We start from the raw sequence: 23,727 nt of genomic DNA on the forward strand, positions 1-23,727 counted from the left end.
TAAGTGATTCATTTGCACACGTGTGCCTTCTAGAGCCCTGCACGGGCCTCAAATCTAGGCCCTAGCCCGGCCCTGCCCCGAGACGCTCAGGCCCTAGCCCGGCCCGTGTCCGACAGCTCATCAGAATGATCAGCCCGAGTCCGACCCGAGCCCGTAAAAAAAAAAAAGAAAAAAAAAAAGATAAACAGCCTGACCTATGTTGCAGTCAGTAAACCAACCAGATATATTTTGTTTTCAATGGCAAAGTATTTACCGGTAGGTTTATTTTCATTTCTTTATAACGTTAATTAAGAAAAAACAAAAAACAAAATTTATGACGACCAAGCAGCCGACAGCGAGTTAAACATGTTTGATCCATTGATTGATTTATAGCCTCTCAAATCAACACTTTACTTGGCTACAATAAAATCCATAGATATAAAACAACTTAAGCATATCACACAGACAGTTAACGTTAGTTTAAACGTTTATTGTCATTTTTGAAAAGCTGAGGCAAACTGCTCTGCTGCTCAGTCGCAACAGCGCTCGCAAACTAAATGAATTTATAATATAGGCTACAATACAGAGAATGCAATCTAAACAAATCAAATAAATTACATTAAAAACAAACATGCAGGTTATCTTACCTCAAAAATCAAGTCTTCACTACAGAACATGGCCATTTCCAATAGTTTCCAACAGACTCATGAAAATAAAGTCCAATCAAACAAAAAACAACCTCCTCCTAACATGGCTTAGAACAGTCTCAGAGCATCGTGAAGAAAAAGCACAGCATCCACAGTGGAAGGTTTTAATCCAGTCGTACTTTTTCCAGCTGCGCTGAAGTCACGCTCGCTACCATAGCGGGACACTAGAACGAGCCGGTCGCGCGAATCTCAGATCGCCGCCGGGAAACCTGTGTGTGTGTGTGTGTGTGTGTGTGCGTGAGCGTGAGCATGAGCAGACTGTCATGTGTCAGTCTTATGTCAGTGTGATAGGTTATAAAACGTCTTTCTATGTTTGCTTTTCAATCGTCATCTTCTCATGTTTTATTTTAATTAATGTCTAAAATAGGCTATAAAAAAGATAAGCCTAAAACAGGCCCGAGGCCCGGCCCGCGTGTGAACTATGACGTGAAAATTGGCCCGAAGCCCGGCCCTAGGAGCATAAATAAGTCGGGGCCCGTCGGGCTCGGGCTGAAATGCAGGCCTCTAGTGCCTTCATTTCCAAAAACATTATTTTTTTCTAACATTTGATAATGAACTCAGACAAGCTCAATGCCGACTCAAGCCCAAAGTCAGTTCTTTTTCGTCAATTGGAATGTGTGCAAAGGATGGTGGGTGATTGAAGAACGTGAAGGATACACTTGATGCATCCTTCAAAATGAGCTGAATGAGGGACGCAAAACGAAGGCTGCCTTCCAAGGATCCTTCAAATTGAGACGGCCTTTCACCGAGCTTGATGAAGTAGCAGCCGAGATATGCAATCTTACTAAGACACAGCCTTCCGATTGAGAAGCACCCCCAATAGACACACCGGATACTATAGTTTACACTCTCTTAGGTCCCGCGACCACCAATGCGTTTAAGCCCGCTGAAAATGCCAGAGTTCTTCTGAAAACGCCTGAGCGTTTGCTGAGGGCGTTTGAGAGCGCTTCGGCAGCACGCTTTTTTTTTTAGTTAAGACGCTATATGTGCTATGATATGGAATATCTGCGGTACTGTTATTAGCATCTAATTTCTGCAAATATTATGTTTCTGAATATAAAAATGTCGACACAATGTAATGTACTTGCTCTAGCACTAGTTTTGGATGAAGAGATGAGCTTGTTGTCGCTTCTTATCATTGTACAAGCAGAATATGACGGTTGGTCGTGTGGTATTTGTACCGCCCCTCCTCCACTGTGATTGGACAGCTGGGTAAAAAGTGACAGTTATGAGTGCTTCTATTTACCTGCTATTTCAAGTTGAACATTCTTCAACTCTCAGTAACCGCCGGTAAAAAAACCCAGAGCGCTCAGCATGAAACAGACGTTCAGTGTCCCGTCACGCTGTTGCGTTTTAAAAAATTGGATAAATATCGGGGGGAAAAAATGCTTTGGTGGACACAAGGCCTTAGCTACCTGCTAATGGGTTTTTAACAGACATGCGTTAGTAAATGATGACAGAATTTTATGTTTTGGTCAAATAGCTAATAAATAAAATAACGTAATCAATACATACATACATTTTTTATTTAAACAAAAGTTTATTGAAATGTATTTAATAATAAATATTAACAGGAATAAATAATCAGAAACTAGACTCACAACTGACTTAGGCTAACGATATGCCTCGTAATACTCCAATAAAACAATAGCAAGCACAAATATTAGGCAAAACAGTGCAACCTTACTTATTTATTAGTAGCAATTTCTATTATTTAATAAAGATATCTATAACTTGCATTTCTCGACTTTCTTGGATATAATCTTTTGCGCTGAGCTTGTTGCAATGCATTTTGGGATTTCCTTAGCTCAAGCTAATTTACAATGTCTGTACAGTTTGCTAGATCTGGATAGTAAAGAAAATAATAAAATGTTCCGACATTCCGTGCACGTTGGCAGAACACATAGAGAAAAGTCCATTCCAGCCATCATCAATCTTTTGATTACTTGCACGCCAGCTCCCACACAGAAGCTCGCGGATGCCAGAGCCAGTTAATAATTCTATCCATTTTCAGAGGTAGACTCCATCATTTATTATGTTCTGTATCTATCCCATCAGCTGTCTAATAATTCTCATCATCATTGGCTAATGCCGGAGCCAGTATTCGGCCCTGATAAAGCGCTTGGCTACACTGTTTGTTTTATTTACTTTTGTGAGCATTGTAAAGGCTGTCCGGCAGCTAATGAGTATTGCAAGGGGAAACGGTCGAGGTTACGGAGGGCAGGATCATCCATGATGCTGGCTAATATAGCATTGACTTTAACCATTACCGCTTATTCTGGTCGCATCTGGGAGGAACATTTTGGATGCGGTTGATTAAAAGTACTCTCAAAAAAAAGATTAAGAAAAAACAGAATGTACACATTCACAGATTAGTCTCAGTGTATTGTATATTATGTGTCTCAACTGTCAGGTACTCAAAGTCTGTCAAATAAAAAAGTGTAAAACTGTAGCCTCAGTCCGATATTATGAAACTCTGACCTCTATATGCGAAAGAGAAAAAGAGCGAAAGAGGAAGGCACAGGGCAATAGGGCATGACTGAAAGATTGAGGGGAAGTGAGGGTATCCAGGGAGAAGAGATGACTGATCTTGACCTCTTTACGCTAAGTTAAAGAGGCTACAGCACTAAGTTTCCATGGTGGACGCAATTACTTGAAGCCATTTTCTATCAATTTCAGACAGTGTTCCATATTGACATAACAATAAGCCTTGGAGACCAGCCAGCTAAACCAGAAAAGCGTGGCCAGATTGGGAAGCCAGCAAAACTAGGTTGGCTTAAGAGTGTTTTTTTAAGTGTGGGAATTACATCATAGGAAGAAAAAAACACACCACTACACACTGATATCTTTACATTAAAGTCAGCATGAAACGGAAGTATCGATAGTCTTTTCTTCCCTATAGTGACATATATCCAATTGAAACCGTTTAGACACGAAAAGATTTTGATCCATTGGGTATTAATTGGATTGTTGGATCCTTGTGGTTTGCTATTGCTGTTTATCTCATGTGAGTGACAGGTTTTCCCACCCTCACGCCAGTGAACACGCCATCAGAGCAGAGAAGAGATTAAAATACCTGAATTTTAAAGTGGTGGTTGATTATTATTTCACTTTTCTAACTTTAGTTAGTGTGTAATGTTGCTGTTTGAGCATCAACAACATCTGCAAAGTTACAATGCTTAAAGTTCAAAGCAAAGGAAGATATTTGCTTTTAAAGAAATAGTTTTTTAAGGACTACAACAAACGGCTGGTAGGGACTACACGGCATTCCTCCCGGGTTAGTGACATCACCACTCATAGCAGCTCATTTGCATTTAAAGGGACAGACACAAAAACGGTGCGTTTTTGCTCACCCCCAAAAAGTGAAAATTTTAACATGCTATATAAAGATATCTGCGGGGTATTTTGAACTAAAACTTCACATACACACTCTGGGGACAAGAATGGTAAGATAAATCATTTATAATAAATACTGCAATATTCCATAAAAAAAATCATAATTGTCAATTTTGATTTCATGATGGCTTTAAATAAATGACCACCACACTATGATGTTATTATATTTCAAATATAACTGGTAAATCTTTACTAGACAAAAAACTAATACTGATTTTTCCCTCTTTCCAACCCCTCCAATCAGCCATTTACATTCAGTTTACCACCAACACAAAACGTACATTTGTTGTCCTCTATATGCACAGCACCTCAATTTTTCATTCTAACATTTGTCAGCATATGCTTTGGGAGCCACAAAATCCAATGACAGCATGAAATCTAACAGTGATTGGAATTTCACACAGCTAATTTCCCAAAGGTTCTTCCCCTATTTGCCAGGATTTCCAACGAAAAAAAAACCTGAAATTTAATAGTGCTTATAAAATTAGCATGTGTCCAGTTTATTATTCGAATGGATTTAATGCTAAACAAGTGCAAACTGACAGAATAATGAAAGTATAGCATCCATATAAAATAAGAATACCATACAGGGCAGTTGAATGCTCAATTCTGATTGGTTGACAAACATTCTAAGATAAGCACACAGCTAAAGTATTTCCAGGCAGGTCTTGACCGCATTACACTTCGCCAAATTATTTCATTCATTTTAAAGGTCCTTAACGCCAATAAAACCACAAGAACTGAAATCCATAAAGGCACAAAGCAAGCAAATAAATATAAACAAACAAAATGATAAAAATGAAACACTATTTCCACGTTTTCCCCACAAAATTACGCTGTATCTATTTTTCTCCCACTAAAATAAATAACACTTGGTTCAATTTTTTGTTGTACAATGAAGACATTCGTATATTTGAGTGGCTTAAGTGTCTTTTTGGGGTCTACTCTATATACACAGATATTTTCAATTTCAAATTCATTTCTGCTCTGTTTCCTTGAATTTAAAGCACTCGGTTTGCTTTTCATGCAAAACCGTGACTGTGGGTGCAGTTTAAGGCACCAAAAATATGCTCTCCATAGTCTTCAGGTCCCGCTGCTCAGATGCCCTTCCAGAGAGCAGACTCATTTCCTCTCGCAGCCTCCAGCTCTGTTTCCCACCGGCTCTGCTAACCCCCCACAGCTCTGCAATTTCAAAATAAAGTGTCTTTTTAAGCAAGCAGGCTGTACTGCCTTTTCAACCTGTTCCAATGGAGAGCGTCTCTTTAGCAAAGCCCCATTGAGCGGCCACGTGGCACACTTGCTAATACCACGATCGCTTTCATTCCCCCGAACCTCTAAAACCCTCTTAAAAGCGTTCAGACGCACTCGCAAAGCAGACGCGCACACGCACGCACGGCGACACATTAGAACGAGAGAGGGAAAATATAAGCGGAAGCGTTCGCTAAATTGCACCACTCCAAATGAGTCTGATGAACCGAGCCCTTTGATTGCATTTTCAAGCTCTGCATAAAATTTGTACACCGTTTTCTTTTAAAATGCGTCCTCATTTCCCACACTGTACCAGGGAGCATCAGTTAATCAGTGCCGCCCATAACCCAGTCCTCTATCTGCAAAGAAAAAGAAAAAGAAAAATGGCTCGGCAGAAGAAATCCAAGCAGTGGTTGTGTGTGACACCGCGTAAAGGAAAATAAATGTTATGTGCACTCGTGTGTGTACGTGCGAGTGAGAGGGGGGTGTGATAAATGCTTGATGTGCCATCCACCCGCCGACCGTTCCGTCCTCCGTCTTTCAAAGGTGTGCGGTGCCCTTTAAGCATGGCTCGGTGGCTTATGAGACCGGTTTCAGGCTGTGTTTACCCGTCTGTCAGGCTCACTGACGCCTGGGTGTACAACGATAAGGAAAGGTTGCCGTTTAAAGCCTCAGCGAGCTTTGCAAAACAAACTGGCAGCAAATGTGCATATTAATTCAGACAGACAAAACAGGTCGGAGGAAATATAATGACAGAGTGACACAAACAAAGCAGGTGCTAAAATGATCCCATTTAGTCTTTTAACAAAAGCCGGCGCGTTCGCACGGCTCTCAGCGGCTGCAGTCTTTTTCCTCACTCTGCGTTTCTAAAAATCTCTTCATCTATCTCACTGGGGCATTCCATATTTCCCTCTCTTCCATGGAAGAGCGACACATGAAATCTGGTAATATGATGACTGAAGCTGCTTGTGAAATAACTAAAATATTGAACAGAACAAGATGTAATATTTGGGTGAACAGGAGGGAGAATCAATGTTTATAGAAAACGTTTTGAGACGACTGGAGTTGGGTGGCGAGATGGTATACTGTAGTGTAAGTGCGACTACTACTAGGACTGCTTATGTTATTCGTACATGACAGTGAAGAAGACGTGTCCCAAACAAGTCAAGAATGGTTATTAAAGGGAGTTTAGTTAGTTAATTGTCATCATTCACTAACATCGTTCCAAACCTGTATTACTCTCTTTCTTCTAAGATGTTTTGAAGAATATTGAATATTTTCTGACTTTCATCATATCGGCAAAAAAGGCTGAATTGCAAGCTGTTGAAATGCAAGTCAATAAAAAAACATTTACATGAGTGATAATGAGTGAAGACAAAGTTTAAGAGGACTCTGACAATGATTCTTCAGTGTGACAACGCCTAAATAGAAGAGTCTCTCATCTTTCTATAAACAAACATCAACAAAGACCAAATGCAAATACCACAATGTTTTTTTCTATGCTATTTAATACTTTTTACAGCCCTAATAAAAAAAGACAATGAAATGAGATGAAGTATAGTTAATATGCTCTAGATGATCCAAAAAACAGGCATTATCACACGTAATTTAATATATATAAACATTTTTCCGGGTGAATTTTCAGCACTAATTTGTGATTTGTAGAGATATTGTAACATAAACTTACAAGTTTTTTTGTCTTACCATCTTTTTTTTTACTACAGCAAGCGGACAAAGTGATAACCATCATCAAATAACAAGACAATGATAATGCAGTGGCAATGGTGACGTAAAACATCTCTGTGTGAACAGGCGCTGGTCCATCGATCAATAGTCCATTAGCATCCGTTATCCTCGGGGCCTCACAAGAGTCGCCCCCTAAGTTTATTCGTCTCTCTGTCATCCCCTGGCCCCGCATAACTACAGATTAGCTCACTCTGTAGGGCCTCCATTCTAACCAAAGCCATTGTGTGTAACCGCATTCACCCTGAGATACGAGTCACCTTAACGAAAGAGCAAAATTAAAAAGGTGCTCGATCTCGTGGCGAGTCCTTGTGCTGACAAAAGCGGCGGAGTAGAATAAATTGCAGCCGCAACGGAAAAACAGTCTGTGATATAAATATGAAAAAGAGCCTGATTTAATTTAGTGCTCATCTGCTAAGGGCTAGAAAAATGAAATGAAATGTGAGAGGCATAATTCATCAAACCAAGCAGCCTCCATTTCAGCGTTGTCAGAGCCTCTCGGAACAGGGCAAAGAGAAACGTCTTCAAAGCTTCCAGAACCCACAGCAGGAAACGTGACTGCTTCATTAACATGCCAGAGCACTTTTCCATGCTCAAATTAACATCAGCAGAGTGAAATTACTGATTAAGCGATCTTGAGTTGTGACAAGTGCCGTTTGTTGGGCTGCAGTTCTGAGTGTTTCTGAAGAACCGATGTTCTGTTTTAGAGTAACGCAGAGATAAGGGCATCTCTCTTACCTCATTGACATTGATGCCGTGTTTCCTCATGTACTCCCGGTCATTGACCTGACCACCCTCTGCAAAGTCCATGGTTAGAATGCGCTTGGTAGAAAGATCCCAGTGAATCTTTGGGATCTGGAAGAAAACAAAACAAGAAACAGATTCTCAGCAGTTTTTTTTTTGCAGGAAGCTGTGCCATGTTTTACTTAATTTGTTCTATTTAGGGCCCGAGCACCATCGGTGCAAGGACCCTATTGGATTTCCTCCGTTTATTATTATTTGCATTTTGAATAAATAATGAAAAACATCCTATTCAACAAGTCTTATTTTGGAACTTGGAAAACTTTTTGGGGGAAATTCCTTGAACTAGCTGGGATAAAGTTGAATATTCAAAGTAGCAAAAAAATTTTTAGTGCTTTTTTTAAGCTTTGCTATGTGGTTCCTGAGGTGTTCTAACGCTGTATCCAAAATCGAATACTTCCCTACTATATAGTATGCGAAAAACAGTATGCCAAAAGAGTAGTATGTCCGAATACATAGTATTTGAAAAAAGTCCCCGGATAAACAAACAACTACTTCCAGCAAGATTCTGAAGTGCGCATTCGATGGACACTTTACAATCCATTTAGGCCACAGGAGGGGATTTATGAATGGCAGTGAAGCGACGCAACTGACGCTGTTAGGTCACGTGACAGTAACAACATGATGGATGTAGTATGTCCGGATTACATTCATACTACCCATATTCATACTATATGGAACATTTTTACAAGGGTGTTTTGATTGGTATTAAGGCCAATTCACACTGTTGCCGGCGTCTGTCGGTGCAGACACTTCATTGGGTTCTGTTGGATCAGTGCGTTACCTCTGTGGGCGTCTGTTGGCGTTGGTCGACGAGCGAGAGTAGTAGTGATACTTAACAAGCACCAGTAAAGAACTAAACCGTGGAAAACAGTTATAGGCTGTGCACTATGAGCATGTAGCATAACTAGCCACACCGAAATCGCCAATTTGCACACTGCTGAGAGTCGCTATCTGTACTTCCTGACAGTGACATAGAGAAAATGGGTTCCGGCAATAAGATTCTTTGTGACGGATAATACCAGATGCTCAAAATTAGCTATAATCTGCACATAAAGCTCAAAGCAGCAGGCTTTCTCGATGCTTCAGATGACCTTCCTCTTCCATACGACAGCTTCCTGTTCCTGAACATCGCTGCTTATCTGGTGCTCTATCGCTCTAACAACTTGTCTCACTAATTAAAAAACTTTCTGCTTATAATGAGGAAGATTTACAGACTTTTTTTCTTTGATAATTTCCCTGCACCTGATACCAAGGCCTGGCTTTTGCCACCACCTCCGGCGACACTCTTTCAGCCTAGTTCCTCTACGCTCTCTTTATCAAACAAACGTCAACGATAAAAAATCCCTCCGTTACCACCATATAAACAGAGCCATTTTTCAGCTCAGTGTCTGCCTTGTGGAACAGCCACACGCTCTGAACTGCCTGCGACTCTGCCACACCGCCGCTGCTGTATAATCATGCTTGTTTTACAGGGCGAGAGGCTGATGCGGAGAGCTGGGGATTTATTCCTGACATGGCGGCTTGTGCTCCGCTGTCAAACGTTTTGACAGAGCTAATAGTGTGCATTAGAGGCACAAATCTGCGGGTGTAAACCCAGGCAATTCTTATTACCCTGCAGGGCCAGCCAGGTCTCTTTGTTATTCATTAAAAATGAAAAGGGGACTTGCCTGGAAGCATTTGGCAGTTGTTATGACAGATTATTTACCTTGCAAAGTTTTTTTTTTTGCAGGGGAGAAATATGAGGGCACTCTGATATGTAGCATCTAGCCGAGACAGTGTTAAAAAAGTGCAAGTTACAGCTAGTAAGGTGTTTAAGTAGGACTTGTAATGTGACTTGCTTCACTTGAAAGTTGACAAAATTCTCAGAATAAGTCTGAGCTTTTTGTTTTGTAGTGCTGAAGTCTGTTGAAAAGCGATTTTTCATGGCATTCGTGCAGCCTCGAAGGGCACACTACTCTTAAAGGGATACTCCACCGTTTTTTCATATTAAACTATGTTATTCCCTTAACTAAGACGAGTTGATACATACCTCTCTCGTCTCAGTGCGTGCACTCAATCGCTCTGACGCGCGGTGACACTTTGATAGCACAGTTCATTCAATACGGGCCAAGCAGAGAAGCGAGTAAACACCTCCACGTTGTCCCTATTTAAATACAGTTACACGAGTAGTGTAACTCGACCAAGAATGGTGACACAAAATAAAACGTTGCGCTTTTTTAAGGGTGTAAAGTGGATAACTATAATGTATGGCGGAATACCACAGCAAGTGCTTGGGAGCACTTCGACACTTGCTCCCTTTAAGAGTCGTTCCAAACGAAAGTGAGCAAATTAATTCTTTCATGAAGGCCATTGGCAATGTATAATTTTAAAAAAATATCATTGATCATTTCAAGGAAGTAACCTTACTATTTATGAACAAGTGAACCTGACTGCAGAGTCATCGTGATTTCTTTTAAAACTTGAGGTCATATAAGACATTAAGGCCCGGGTTTCATAAACATGGCTTCAATTAAGCCAGGATTAGACCTTAGTTCAATTAGGACATTTAAGTACGCTGCCGTACACCCAAAGACTATCAACAGTTTTTCCCCAATGCCACATAAAGAGACAGTTTCACAAACCTTCAAAAAGTTGAACTTCCTGAGCATGTCTGCTATTTTCTCAGCGTTTCGGCCCTCATTGAGAAAGTCCAGCTCCAGAGGCAGGTTCTTCTTGGCCTCTTCCACCAGCCACATAAAAGCAAAGTCCGGAAACAACCAGTGGACAACCTGAAGGAGAAACTGAAGAAAGACACAGGGAAACATATAGTTACACAAAGTTACATTGTCTGATCAAGATGATTGATATATATATATATATATATATATATATATATATATATATATATATTAAGTGTATAGTTTTATAGGCCCTGACAAGAAGCATCATGTTAAGCAAAAAAAAAAAGTGCTAAACATCTCAAGAAGGGATATGAAAACTCATCACTAATGAAAGCTCAGAGCTCCAAACCAAGACTCTGAGTAAGAATTGGCCATAATAGAGTAATTATATGTGATACAAATGAAATTGTAGGTGCATGGACAAATGGCTATTTGCAATACAATAAATGAATAAAACTGTAGGTTGAATGATGGAATCTATTTTTTAAGCACTAATGGGAGGTGAATAGGCCCCTAGAAGAATCGAGCTATACATGGGTGTGTGACAATGACAGAGCGTGTGAATTAGGCATCAGAAGCCAGGCATCGGTAGCCGTGCTCCCTCTGTAATTACCTCCATCACAACAATGTCCTTGGAGCTTTGCTGCTGGACCTTGGGATGCTGTACTTTCACTGCCACCGTCCTCCCATCTGGAAGTACTGCTTTGTGGACCTGAGCGAGGGAGGCGGCCCCGTGAGGTTTCTCGTCAAACTGGATGAAAAGATCGCTGAGCTGAGGAGGAGATTTTGTTTAAAGATTAGAAAACTAGAAAGAGGCAGGAAGAGTATCATACCGGAATGCTGCAGGTGTTGTGACACTGAAAATCAAGCAGCTAGTCATTTAAATGGTACTTTAATCCAAACTTAAAGTAAACTCGGGGGTGAACTTAAATTTCACTATGTACTGTACGTTTAGCATTTTTATTTTAGAATATAAAAAATAAAATAAAAACTACAGTATACATAAAATAAACATACATATATATATATATATATATATATATATATATATATATAAATACATAATAAACTATAAATTATTTGTATTAAAACAAAAATATCCTATTCTTATAAATAATATATAGCACTATATATATATATATATATATATATATATATATATAAGATATATTATATATAATATTTATATAATATATAAGATATATATATATATATATATATATACTCACCGGCCACTTTATTAGGTACCCCATGCTAGTAACGGGTTGGACCCCCTTTTGCCTTCAGAACTGCCTCAATTCTTCGTGGCATAGATTCAACAAGGTGCTGGAAGCATTCCTCAGGGAGTTTGGTCCATATTGACATGATGGCATCACACAGTTGCCGCAGATTTGTCGGCTGCACATCCATGATGCGAATCTCCCGTTCCACCACATCCCAAAGATGCTCTATTGGGTTGAGATCTGGTGACTGTGGAGGCCATTTTAGTACAGTGAACTCATTGTCATGTTCAAGAAACCAATTTGAAATGATTAGAGCTTTGTGACATGGTGGAAGTAGCCATCAGAGGATGGGTACATGGTGGCCATAAAGGGATGGACATGGTCAGAAACAATGCTCAGGTAGGCCGTGGCATTTAAACGATGCCCAATTGGCACTAAGGGGCCTAAAGTGTGCCAGGAAAACATCCCCCACACCATTACACCACCACCACCAGCCTGCACAGTGGTAACAAGGCATGATGGTTCCATGTTCTCATTCTGTTTACGCCAAATTCTGACTCTAACATCTGAATGTCTCAACAGAAATCAAGACTCATCAGACCGGGCAACATTTTTCCAGTCTTCAACTGTTCAATTTTGGTGAGCTCTTGCAAATTGTAGCCTCTTTTTCCTATTTGTAGTGGAGATGAGTGGTACCCGGTGGAGTCTTCTGCTGTTGTAGCCCATCCGCCTCAAGGTTGTGCGTGTTGTGGCTTCACAAATGCTTTGCTGCATACCTCGGTTGTAACGAGTGGTTATTTCAGTCACTGTTGCCCTTCTATCAGCTCGAACCAGTCTGGCCATTCTCCTCTGACCTCTGGCATCAACAAGGCATTTCCGCCCACAGAACTGCCGCTCACTGGATGTTTTTTCTTTTTCGGACCATTCTCTGTAAACCCTAGAGATGGTTGTGCGTGAAAATCCCAGTAGATTAGCAGTTTCTGAAATACTCAGACCAGCCCTTCTGGCACCAACAATCATGCCACGTTCAAAGTCACTCAAATCACCTTTCTTCCCCATACTGATGCTCGGTTTGAACTGCAGGAGATTGTCTTGACCATGTCTACATGCCTAAATGCACGTAGTTGCCGCCATGTGATTGGCTGCTTAGAAATTAAGTGTTAACGAGCAGTTGGACAGGTGTACCTAATAAAGTGGCCGGTGAGTGTATATATATATATATAAAATTATATAAGATAATTGAATGCAGAATCTTATGTAATATTTAATATAATATAATAGTAACCAAGGGAAGCCTGTATCCAGAACAACTTTTTGGTTACCAGTCAAAATCCTTCACCACCCAAATCAATAAAACCAAGCTGATTTACTTTACTTAAAAAAAAGAGAGAAGATTTTAATAACATGCTCAGCCTCTACACTTGAACAAATCAATTGTATTAGTTCTCTTTGCAACATTTGTCGCAAAATGTAAATACTGTCTACAAAGAAATATGATATTCAACAAGGAACAAATCATTTAATTGTCAGTTCAGTTATAACAGCGGGGGAAATTATGTTGAGCAGGGTGTAAGCAGGGCATCTTGTAAATGTGGTTGGTGAAAAATAGCATGACTGATCAGTATGCCACTTTTTTCCTACGATGCCAACTGCAATGAATATTCAACACAGACACAACAGGGGCAGTGGAAGGGAATGCCAAGAGGAAGTGACAAATTTCTCATTGGTGTGTGCACAAGAGGAGTTAACCATAAATAAATACTCCAAAAGCATTATCAAGCTGTTCTGCTCCAAAACGAAAAAATATTTTTCCAAATGCATCTCACTGCTACTGGATAGACAAAAAGGATGAATGTGTGGTTAAAAAACAAGGGATGGTGAACCTTTCAACATTGAGTGCCGAGATATCCTAGCTTTTCATTCAATTAACGTCACCAGGCAACCTCTACACAAACGAATGAGAGTGTAGCAGATGAAGGTCAACTAAAATTCGGTTGTTCTTTTCAAAGCTCCTAAGTATAGAGTCAAATACTGAAAACAATCTCTTAATCCTAGTGGTGTGTACACATTTCGTGTCTGCATAAAGAGTGCATCTTGGGAATAGTAGGCTCCTGGTGCTCAAACTGTGGGAGGTGAAATTATACTACTGAAATGCATCATTTTGTCATTTGCATGAATCCTCAATGTACAGGGCAAACCCATAGTCTTATAAGATGAGCTTGGCAACTTTTTTCCATCCAGAAAGAGGGGAGAGCCAAATCAATAATAAATATGTAAAGTATACTGCTATTAAATTATGCATATATCTCTATGTATGATTTTTCCCAGTTTTGTGTGTGCCTCTTTTTTTTGCTGCTCAGCGATATACTAACACAACCAACTACGACCACTCGTCTAGTCTTGTGTCGTCAACTAAAGTAACAGCTTATGAAGCCCATCTACTGTAAAATCGGAAACTATTTGATCTGTATAAATGAAAAGATTAGATTAAAGATTTTGTTTGTTCATAATGTGTCCAAAACTGGCAGCTCCAATTTTGGCAGCAGCCAAATTGCAAAAAATGGAATTAAGAAAATGGAGTGAAAAGCTCTGAAATGTCTGATGACTAAGTTAGTGGATTTTATCATTGTCTAGGTTGGATTTCTGCCATCTGTGTCAGCTAAGCGGCATGGGACGGACTTTCTCTCCAGAGAGAGAGAGAGAGAGAGAGAGAGAGGCGTGATGCCAGGGTCTGCAGTCTCAGGTGAAGGACCATTGAGAAACAAACGTTTCTCACCTTATGCATTCACCCTGAAATTTCCCCTGCAAATGGCTCTGATCCAGCCTGTTGAAGTCTGGATTGCACCCAGAATAAGTATGAGTAACATGCAAAAGAACAAAGCATAACGGAGCTGTGAATAGCACATACCAAGTTCTGCTTCTCTGAATGTGAAACAGATTTAGTGACACAACCAGTTAAAAATAGAGCTTCTTTGCGTCATGATTCTGATTCGCCAGTTCCTGCCAGAGTTTACAACACTATAAATTAATGATATACAGAAACTCCCCATATCCTGAGCAGAAATTAGTATACTTTTACTTGTGAGGACCTCCTACTGACCAATTCTGACCGTAAATTGTAAATTAATCATAATGTTTGCTTGACAAAGGCAAAATAGTGATCTAATTATTAAGAGTATCATTACTCTTCTGTTTTTTTTTCTGAGCCCCTAGACCTATATAGTATTTCAGTTGCACTTTATTTTACAGTACATGCACTTACATGTACTTACAGTGTACTTACTGTAAACAGGCCCAAACTCCCATAGACTTCCATTCATGGGTGAAAACCTTTTCATTGAATAACTCCTTAAGCAACATCAGATATTCACCCTGTTCTGACTTATCAAGCTACAATGCCAAAACATGTTAGGAACAGACTGGCAACACGTAGCAAGCTGCTAAAACATGCTAGCAGCATGATCAAATATTCTAGCAATGCCTGTCAACATGGTAAAACATGCAAGGAGCATACAAAAACATGCTAAGAGGTAGTCTATGTCTACATTTTCTGATTTTGGCTGACTGAGTGACACCTTCAAACTTCAAGGTTTTCTCAAACTAACAACTTTGTCATCAAACTATCTATCTTTCTAGTTAGCATTTCTATACACTTCACATGCACTCTTAAAAAAAAAAAAAAACACTTCCAAAAAGGTGAAAAAGGTAGAAGAACCATTTTTGGGTCCCCCAAATAACCTTTCAGAAGCAGCCTTTTTCTAGGTTTGACAAACATTTTAATAATCCAAAGAACCCTTTTCCAGTATAATTAACCTTTTATCCAATGGAAAGGATCCATGTACAGTATGTTAAAGGTCCTTCATAAAACCATAGATGCCAATACAGAACCTTTATAAGAGTGTTGCAGGTTTTGACTAGCCACACTGTCAGTAGTCCGATTTATCTGAAATAGATGCTACCACAATAACAGTTTGGTTCATTCAAATAACTGCACAGCAGGTCGGTCCATAATTGTACAGACAAGATGAAATGTGTGGAGATTTTGTGATCAAAACATCCTGTCCGGCCAACAGTAATACGCACCAATTATTTCACAGACATAACTCCGTAAACAAAGCAAAATAAACAGATCTGCTCATGTTTATGTTGGCTATTAGTGCCTCAAAACATTTAAAGTCACTAACCTAACTTTGACCTTTGACTTTATGGACTAAACCTGTCCTTGACTGTCCTTCTTCAAAAATGCTCACAGCAGCAGACCAGACCAATGTAATGGACTTTGTTTGCTTGGAGATTGATAAAAACCAGTGCCTCCCAAAAGTTGCGAATCAGATAGTAAATCTGATTGGAGCTTGCTATTTTAACAAGCACTTGCCACTTTTGAGTGTATACACGTTATAAACTCTGTAAGAGGCACACATTATTGAAATAATTAATTATTAGCTCTTGCAAGATATTTGGCCTTTACGTGTACAGCAAAACAAATCAACCCCTTCACAACAGTTTTGCAGCAACACCAACAGACTCAGCAGATGCTGGACATGGTTGGTGTCACAAGTCCAAACTCAGTGTTTTCCGTCAGAGATGGACTCACTCTCTGACGTACATAGACAACCTGTCCGATTAGGCTAATGTGAACCTGTCCATGGCTAGTTGCTCAGAGGAACCTTCCGGCTCTCCTGAGGCGTCTCTCCCACACATGACTAGCATTTGCCACTGCATCCGTTACGCAACAATATCTCTGGAAAAGCTCTCATTACACTGTAACCATGCAGATGATTTTTTCTGTGTATAATATGACATATAGAACATTTGACAAAAAAGCACATTTTTACCTCCAGTATACATTAAATCTTAGTGTCTATATCGAGATTATACACCTTATGTTTTGCTTTATAAAATGACAAGTTTGATCATCACTCTACGATGTAAGAGCCCAGCAAGATTTTGCATCACACTTTGGGCCCATGCTGAGTCACATCTTTCTCATCTGTCATTCAAAGCATGAGGGGGGGGGCAGGGCTATGATAGGCCCCTCCCACCCCAGCTTCATTCTTCTCACTGTGGGGCAAGAATAATGGAAGCAATTAGCTATAGAAGAGGTCAAGAAGGAATCCCCAGAGAGCTGTAGTCATTAGACTAGCCTGTCTCTTGTCATTTTCAATATGCTTACCCCACAGTACTACAACAGCCTTCGCTACAGAAGCTGCCATATCAAACCTCAATTGTGTGCTAATTCCCTCTGGAGTTGCGTTTCAATACGTCCAGCATAGCGTGCGAAGCACAGGTCTGACATTTGTACTTTCGTACCATTTCGCCTCACTGTCCTTTCTCATTTTTGTCATTTTGTTTCTGCTGGAGCGTTCACACAGTTGACCCAGTTTGTCCTTTCTGAAATGATCAGATAATCAGAGTTTTGTCTCTTTTTTCGTGCGAGCTTATCTAAAGCCACAGATGACTGGGAGCACATATCAGCCAGTGCCTGTGATGGCCTGATAGCACAGTGTGACCTCTGACCTCCCGCTGAGCAGCCGGAGCCATTATTGTGCATCACTGTAATCACAGTCAGCTGAGACTGCCGCAGAGGAGATACACAAACAGAGCCGATGCCGGTGTGAGCGGCCCTCAAAACAACTAAAGCCTGCCCACTGACTGCCCAATGAAGCTGTGACATTTATTTAACTGTTAACACATTAAGATGTGCAGAACTGAATAAATAAAACAAAAAGTAAAATAAAAATTCGATATAAATAAAAATATATTTTGTAGAAATATATATATATAGAACTGATCAAATGGCAACTCAATGACAACATTAACTACAATAATATTATATAATATCATACAATATATTATTTTAATAATTTTATACATAATAAATTATATAGAAATTATATAGAATTATATAATACTATATAACAACAAGTAGAAATACACTGTAAAACAATGTGTTTAAGATTAAGATTAATTTTAATTTAAAATTAAAATTAAGTTTAGTCAACTCAAATATCCAAGTTATCACTCAGAACAACTTCAAATTTCAAGTTGAATAAACTTAAAATCAAGGCAGCACGAACACTTTCTTTTTTAAGTTGAAAGAAACAACACGTTTTTTGGGGGGGTTTTTTCAGTGTACATTTTTTTTAAGAAAATCTGAGTGGGGGGTTTGTAGTTTCTAGGATGCTCTAGATCGTTACTAGGTGGTTGCTAGGTACTTAACTCCCTAAATATGGCTCAGATCCCTTCTTCAATGTTACTCTGTGGAATTTTGTACTCATTTTATAGTCCAATAGGTGAAAACTCAATCCAATCGCTTAGAAAAGTAGTACACTCTCCTCAACCTAAGCAACAAAATAGGCTGTTTGCATTAGCTTTAAATTTTGGTTTTAGCTTTTGATAAACTACTCACCGACCCCACTGAAACTAATAGCATAACCAAAGTGATCAATCAACTATAAATGTGTGAAACATTCAGAATTAAGTTATGCATGAATGCTTCCTAAAGTATAAGTTGATTGCCGTCTAAATCTTAATAATAAATATAAGGGGTTTGTAAGTGTGTGTGTGTGTGTGTGTGTGTGTCAATAATATAAACACCTCAGATATCTCAGATGGCTCAAAGATAACTCACTATATAGTGGTCAGACACATGCACTGAATCAAAAGAAGAGAAGCCTGGGCTTACTGCACTAAAATACATAACTGTGCATCTCACAGAATTTACAGATACAGTAAATACAATAGTTTTCTTTTACAGCAAAGCCCATTAACATTTTTATAGTAAACTGAGTCTTCCATTATTCTTTCAGAGAAATTCTTTCTTTGCGGACCGTCATTATTCATCCTCCTGAAATTGGCGGTCTTATCTTAATTACACAAATACAAAAACTTGTTTACCAACATAACATGGCAACAATTCTGCCTTCCTGTTTTAATACAAACTAAATTTGTTTTCCAAAAACTTTTAAATTACTTTGAAATGAAAAGGATGGCATCAAACACATTATTGATGTAGGAGTGGATTTGATCAATCAATCAAATCAATCAATCAATCAAAAATAAATATGTTCACACACAAACAAAAACAGTTATGACTGAAGCCACCTGAACATTTCCGTTGTCATCACGAGGGTAAGTTTTTTTTTATGTTGCGATACAATGCATTACATTTTAAGAAAAAGTGCATAGCTGCAAATAATCAACAAGACATACACTATAGTTCAAAAGTTTGAGGGTTTTTTTTTCATCAAGGATACATTAAACTGATCAAGTGACAGTAAAGACATTGTAAAAATGTAAGCACCAGTTTTCAACATTGATAATAAGAAATATTTCTCGGGCAGCATATTCGAATGATTTCTGAAGGATCATGTGACACTGAAGACTGGAGTAATGATGCTGAAAAATCAGCTTTGCCATTACATAAATTATATTTTATAATATATTCAAACAGAAAAATGTTATTTTAAACGGCAATAATATTTCACAATATTTGTGATTTTACTGTATTTTTGATCAAATAAATGCACCCTTGGTGAACACATGAGACTTATTTTTTTTTATTTTTTTTTATCTTTCTGACTCCAAACTTTTGAACAGTAATCTACATCAAATGATCCATCATAAAAAATAAAAAATGTATCCTGATCCACAGATTCTGATAAGTCTTTTGGAAATGGGGTCTTTTGTTTTAAATAAAGAGTCAAATTTGTTTGTAAACTGGTATCTTAATTTTTATAAATATTATCTCCCAAATACAATTTATATCACCACAATACAAAGACCCCAATAACTTATAGCGCCTAGTTCCAGAGATTCATTCCTCTTCCTTCAATCGTACTGGATTTCAGACTCATTTGAATGACACTTTAGTGTTAACCTGTCCAGGAAGGAATTAACCTATTAACTCTGTGACTTTATCTTTAAGAGGTGATCAAGATGCACTCAAGACGAAAGTCAACTGAACTCAGGACTGAATTTGTGCTCTCACGTTTGTCACCTTCTCTTTCCCCCCCTCCCCTCCGCCACAATCCACAAATAAAGAGTGACAAACCACTTAAGTCCGTCCCTTGCCATCGCCTGTTCTTTTGTGAAATTATAGGGGAAGCAACAAAGGAAGAGGAGCTCTCTCCCATACTGAGCTCCGTTGGAGACAGGGCAGCTGAAATGTGCGTGTCATTTTCTGTCCTAAAATCACAGGCAGACCTGCAGATGCAGCCCTTTTCTTGAGATCTTCAGGGTCAGCATCCCAACTCTTCAAGCCAGAGAAAACGTGGGGGGCAAGGACAATCCCCTAGCATTTTACACGAGTGACACCTCACAGTGTGCCCCAAACCACCAGCACACACACTCAGTGTCAGACAGAACTTCTCTCAGCGGTCCACCTCCAAAGCTTTATCACTCACTTCCATTGGCTCAGATTTCTGTAGCTGCTTGTGTCCTGATAAAACACCAGATTTCACAAAGAGTGAGAGCCCAGAAGCCGTGGACACATGGGAAATGGTCGCATATAAATGTGAAGCTAACTGGTCAAATGCCTTAAGCACTTGTCTTAGTAACAAGTTTCAAATTGATCAAATAAACTAAAGCTTTAGGTATAAAGAATTAACAATTAACATTACTTATACAGAACGTGGTAATCTAGATCAATATTAATTATATGATTATTATATTTGAATATATTTTGTAACATTTCCAGTTGCATTTATTAAAAAGTCACCATGATTAATTGAAAAGAATTAAGTTATGTGAACTTGACAAGTCCACATACCTTCATTTTTTCCATTACACATGAAGTTTAATTCATTTTAAGGCAACGGGTTTAAGCACCACACAATGCTATGTGAATACCTAATATATGAATACCTACTATTAACTACAACTACTAATGAGATCATGTCCATGTTGATCACTATTTCAGACCATCAAGTACTGAATGAAATCACGATCCCCTGCTTTGATGAGATTCCAAGCCTAAAACACAGAATCTCCGGGGAAACGTGTCACAGGGGTCTTGTTTGCCTTGTCACCATCACAGTCGCATTCCCTTACTTCCTTTACCTTTATCTCTCTCTCCCTCTCTCTTTCTCTGAGGTCTCAGGGACAGGTGAAGAGCATCTTCAAGTGCTTCCTCTAAGAGCTTTCATAAGAGGGGCCACAGCGGTTGAAACCCCTAGCAAAGAGTAAAAAGAGAAAGGCAGAGACACGGGAGAGAATTGATTACGCCTGGTCTGGCATTAACCGCCACTGTGTCCAACTCTCACAAATCCAATTCACCTAATTGTGCAACAATTGCTCACGATAAAAGGCCATCTTGAAATCAAACTCTCGCCAGAGTGACTCCACAAAAGACTTCTTTTTCTTTTTACACACTTCTTAAGACTTTTCACTGAGGTACCCGCTTCAATATCTATGTGAGACGCTGCGAATAAAACATAACATATTGTCGGTGATCGCAACAGCTAATTTGCCAAACTCTCTATAGACTGCGGAAACTCCCCAAGGAAGGTGTTACTCATTTTCCTGGCAGTCTGCAAGCTTGTGAATCTCTCGGCTGAGGGCTGAAACTCGGCTCGTAACGTCTGACAGGCCTCTCATTCACACGCCGGCTCGGAAACGACACCGCAAGCCCTCGGGGAGCTCACTCACATACCCACACTGGGAAAAGTGAGGCTCCCAAAGGCTTCCAATCACCAACCGCATATGCCATGACATACATTACCCTATTGGTGCAGCGATGACAGTCCAGACTCCTTGCGGCCATTACATCACTAGCTTCCTGCAAAGAACTTGGGAGTAAAAGCATCATGACTTGGAAAGGTTGCAGGCGGGGGTAATTGCATGACGCAATCAATTATAACACTCAAGCATGTCCCGAAGAACGAGGACATCTGCAAACATTTCGTAAGGCCTGTATGGGCAGCTATAGAGTCAGGTCTCGGTTTCAAAGAAAACAATCGTGAGGGCTGTGCGCTTCTGCAGCCTGAGGGGACGCTGTGATGAACGCTGACGTTTTTACAAGGAGCGTTTAAGAGGCAAATGTTTCATCTGGGAGGTTTAAAAAGCAAATTAACTCAGATCTCTAGCCCTGGGGCAACTGGCTAATTTGATTTGGTGTGGAGGTGGGTTAATTTTTTTTGCTACTGAGTAGGAACAGTACTAGGACCCAATTTAAGTAAGATTTTTAATGTTTTTAAAAGAAGTCTCTTCTGCTCACCAAGGCTGAAATTTATTTGATTAAAAATACAACAACAACAACAAAAAAAACTGTAATATTGTGAATACTCTGGTCTTCAGTGTCACATGATTCTTCAGAAATCATTCTAATATGATGATTTCATGCTCAAGAAACATTTCTCATTATTATCAGTGTTGAAAACAGTTATTTACATTTTTATTTCAGGAATCTTTGATGAATAGAAAGTTCAAAAGAACAACATTTATCTGAAATAGAAAACTTTTGTAACATTAAACACTACCGTTGAAAAGTTTGGGGTCAGTAAGATTTTTTATTGTATTTTTTGGGGGAAATAAATAAAATAAATCAATACTTTTATTCATCAAGGATGAAAATAAGTGGATCAAAAGTTACAGTAAAGACATTTATAATGTAGCAAAATATTCTATTTCAAATCAATGTTGTTCTTTATAACTTTCATCTTTCTTCTTATAACATCTTTGTTCTTTTTATAACATCAAAGAATCCTGACATTTTTTTGCACGCAACTGTTTTCAACTGGAGCACCAAATCCACATATTAGAATGATTTCTGAAGGATCATGTGACACTGAAGACTGAAGTAATGATGCTGAAAATTCAGCTTTGATCACAGGAATAAATTACATTTGAAAATATATTAAAATAGAAAACAGTTATTTTAAATTTTCATAATTTCACACAATATTACTGTTTATTTTGTATTTTTAATCAAATAAATGCAGCCTTGGTGAGCAGAAGAGACTTATTTTAAAAACATAAAAAATCATACCGATCAAAAACTTTTGAAAGGCAGTGTGTGTGTAGCTATGGACGCCATGAAACACTTGTTCTAATTTATTGAATTGAGCATAAATAAAACCGAAACATTTAAAGATTCAATTCAGGCAAGACAGACAGCATTATTAGCTCTGACACCTTATATTTCCATGAAAGTAACCACTGCTGCTTTAAATTCAAATTCAAATTCTATTCCAGACATGAAATTCTAATTACCACATCAGTGTTCACCCCAATCGACATCAGCAAAGACGGCCACCATCAATAAACATTGTATAGAACAGTATGGAGCCACATGGTACAGCGAACTCATTTACAATTCAAAGAGCTTTGTGTTCAGCTGTGTGTTCTGGAGGATGTTTCTCATCTGCCTGCTTTCAAGTTGTATGCAGTAATTTTAAAGATGTTTGGCAGGAATAATAAGAAGGTTTCTTACACAACTGCATATGTATAATCACGAGCAACATACTCTTTGTGATGATGAGCACTACACTGCTGCCTCTGCTGACACTATAATGGCTGTGGTGAGCTCAAATTTCTCCTGCGTCTCTGAGGTATAATTAAAACATGTTGTAATATTTTTTTTACAAACACTGACACGCCATAGAAACTAGCCACAAACTGCTCTTTTCAGGGGTGGTCAGGCTCCAAAATGACATAAAAGCAATACATAATACAAATATTCCAGAATATTCCATTTCTTTTAAAGCTATAAGATCGCACTGGGGGAGTAACAGAGCTAAATTTACCGGCAAGTCATTATAAAATCACTAACAGTATCGATGCGTCTTTTCACACCATTCTGCAAAAAGTCACCTTTTGCGTTCTATGGAATAAAGTCAGGTTTAAAAAAAACATGAAAGTGACAGAGAAGATTACCTTTTATGGGTGAACTGTTCCTTTATATAGTAAAATAGTACACATATACAGTACTGTGCAAAACTCTTAGGCTCGTTAGTAAATACTGTATAG

The 23,727-nt window shown here is 38.9% G+C and overlaps 1 protein-coding gene across 1 annotated transcript in view; it reads right to left on the minus strand.

The window, feature by feature from the left end:
• The window catches only part of LOC130101462 (aarF domain-containing protein kinase 1-like), a 99,521-nt gene that overhangs the window by 46,982 nt on the left and 28,812 nt on the right, over window positions 1-23,727 (minus strand). The window contains exons 2-4 of the mRNA XM_056267215.1: window positions 11,151-11,309; window positions 10,499-10,657; window positions 7,812-7,928 (exon numbers count right to left, since the gene is read on the minus strand). Coding sequence (XP_056123190.1) covers window positions 7,812-7,928; window positions 10,499-10,657; window positions 11,151-11,309 — 435 coding nt within the window. The remainder of the gene's footprint in view (window positions 1-7,811; window positions 7,929-10,498; window positions 10,658-11,150; window positions 11,310-23,727) is intronic.

This window comes from Rhinichthys klamathensis, unplaced genomic scaffold (assembly GCF_029890125.1).
Source record: "Rhinichthys klamathensis goyatoka isolate OS25496 unplaced genomic scaffold, OSU_Roscu_1.1 h1tg000256l_1, whole genome shotgun sequence".
Classification (NCBI taxonomy): Eukaryota; Metazoa; Chordata; class Actinopteri; order Cypriniformes; family Leuciscidae; genus Rhinichthys; species Rhinichthys klamathensis.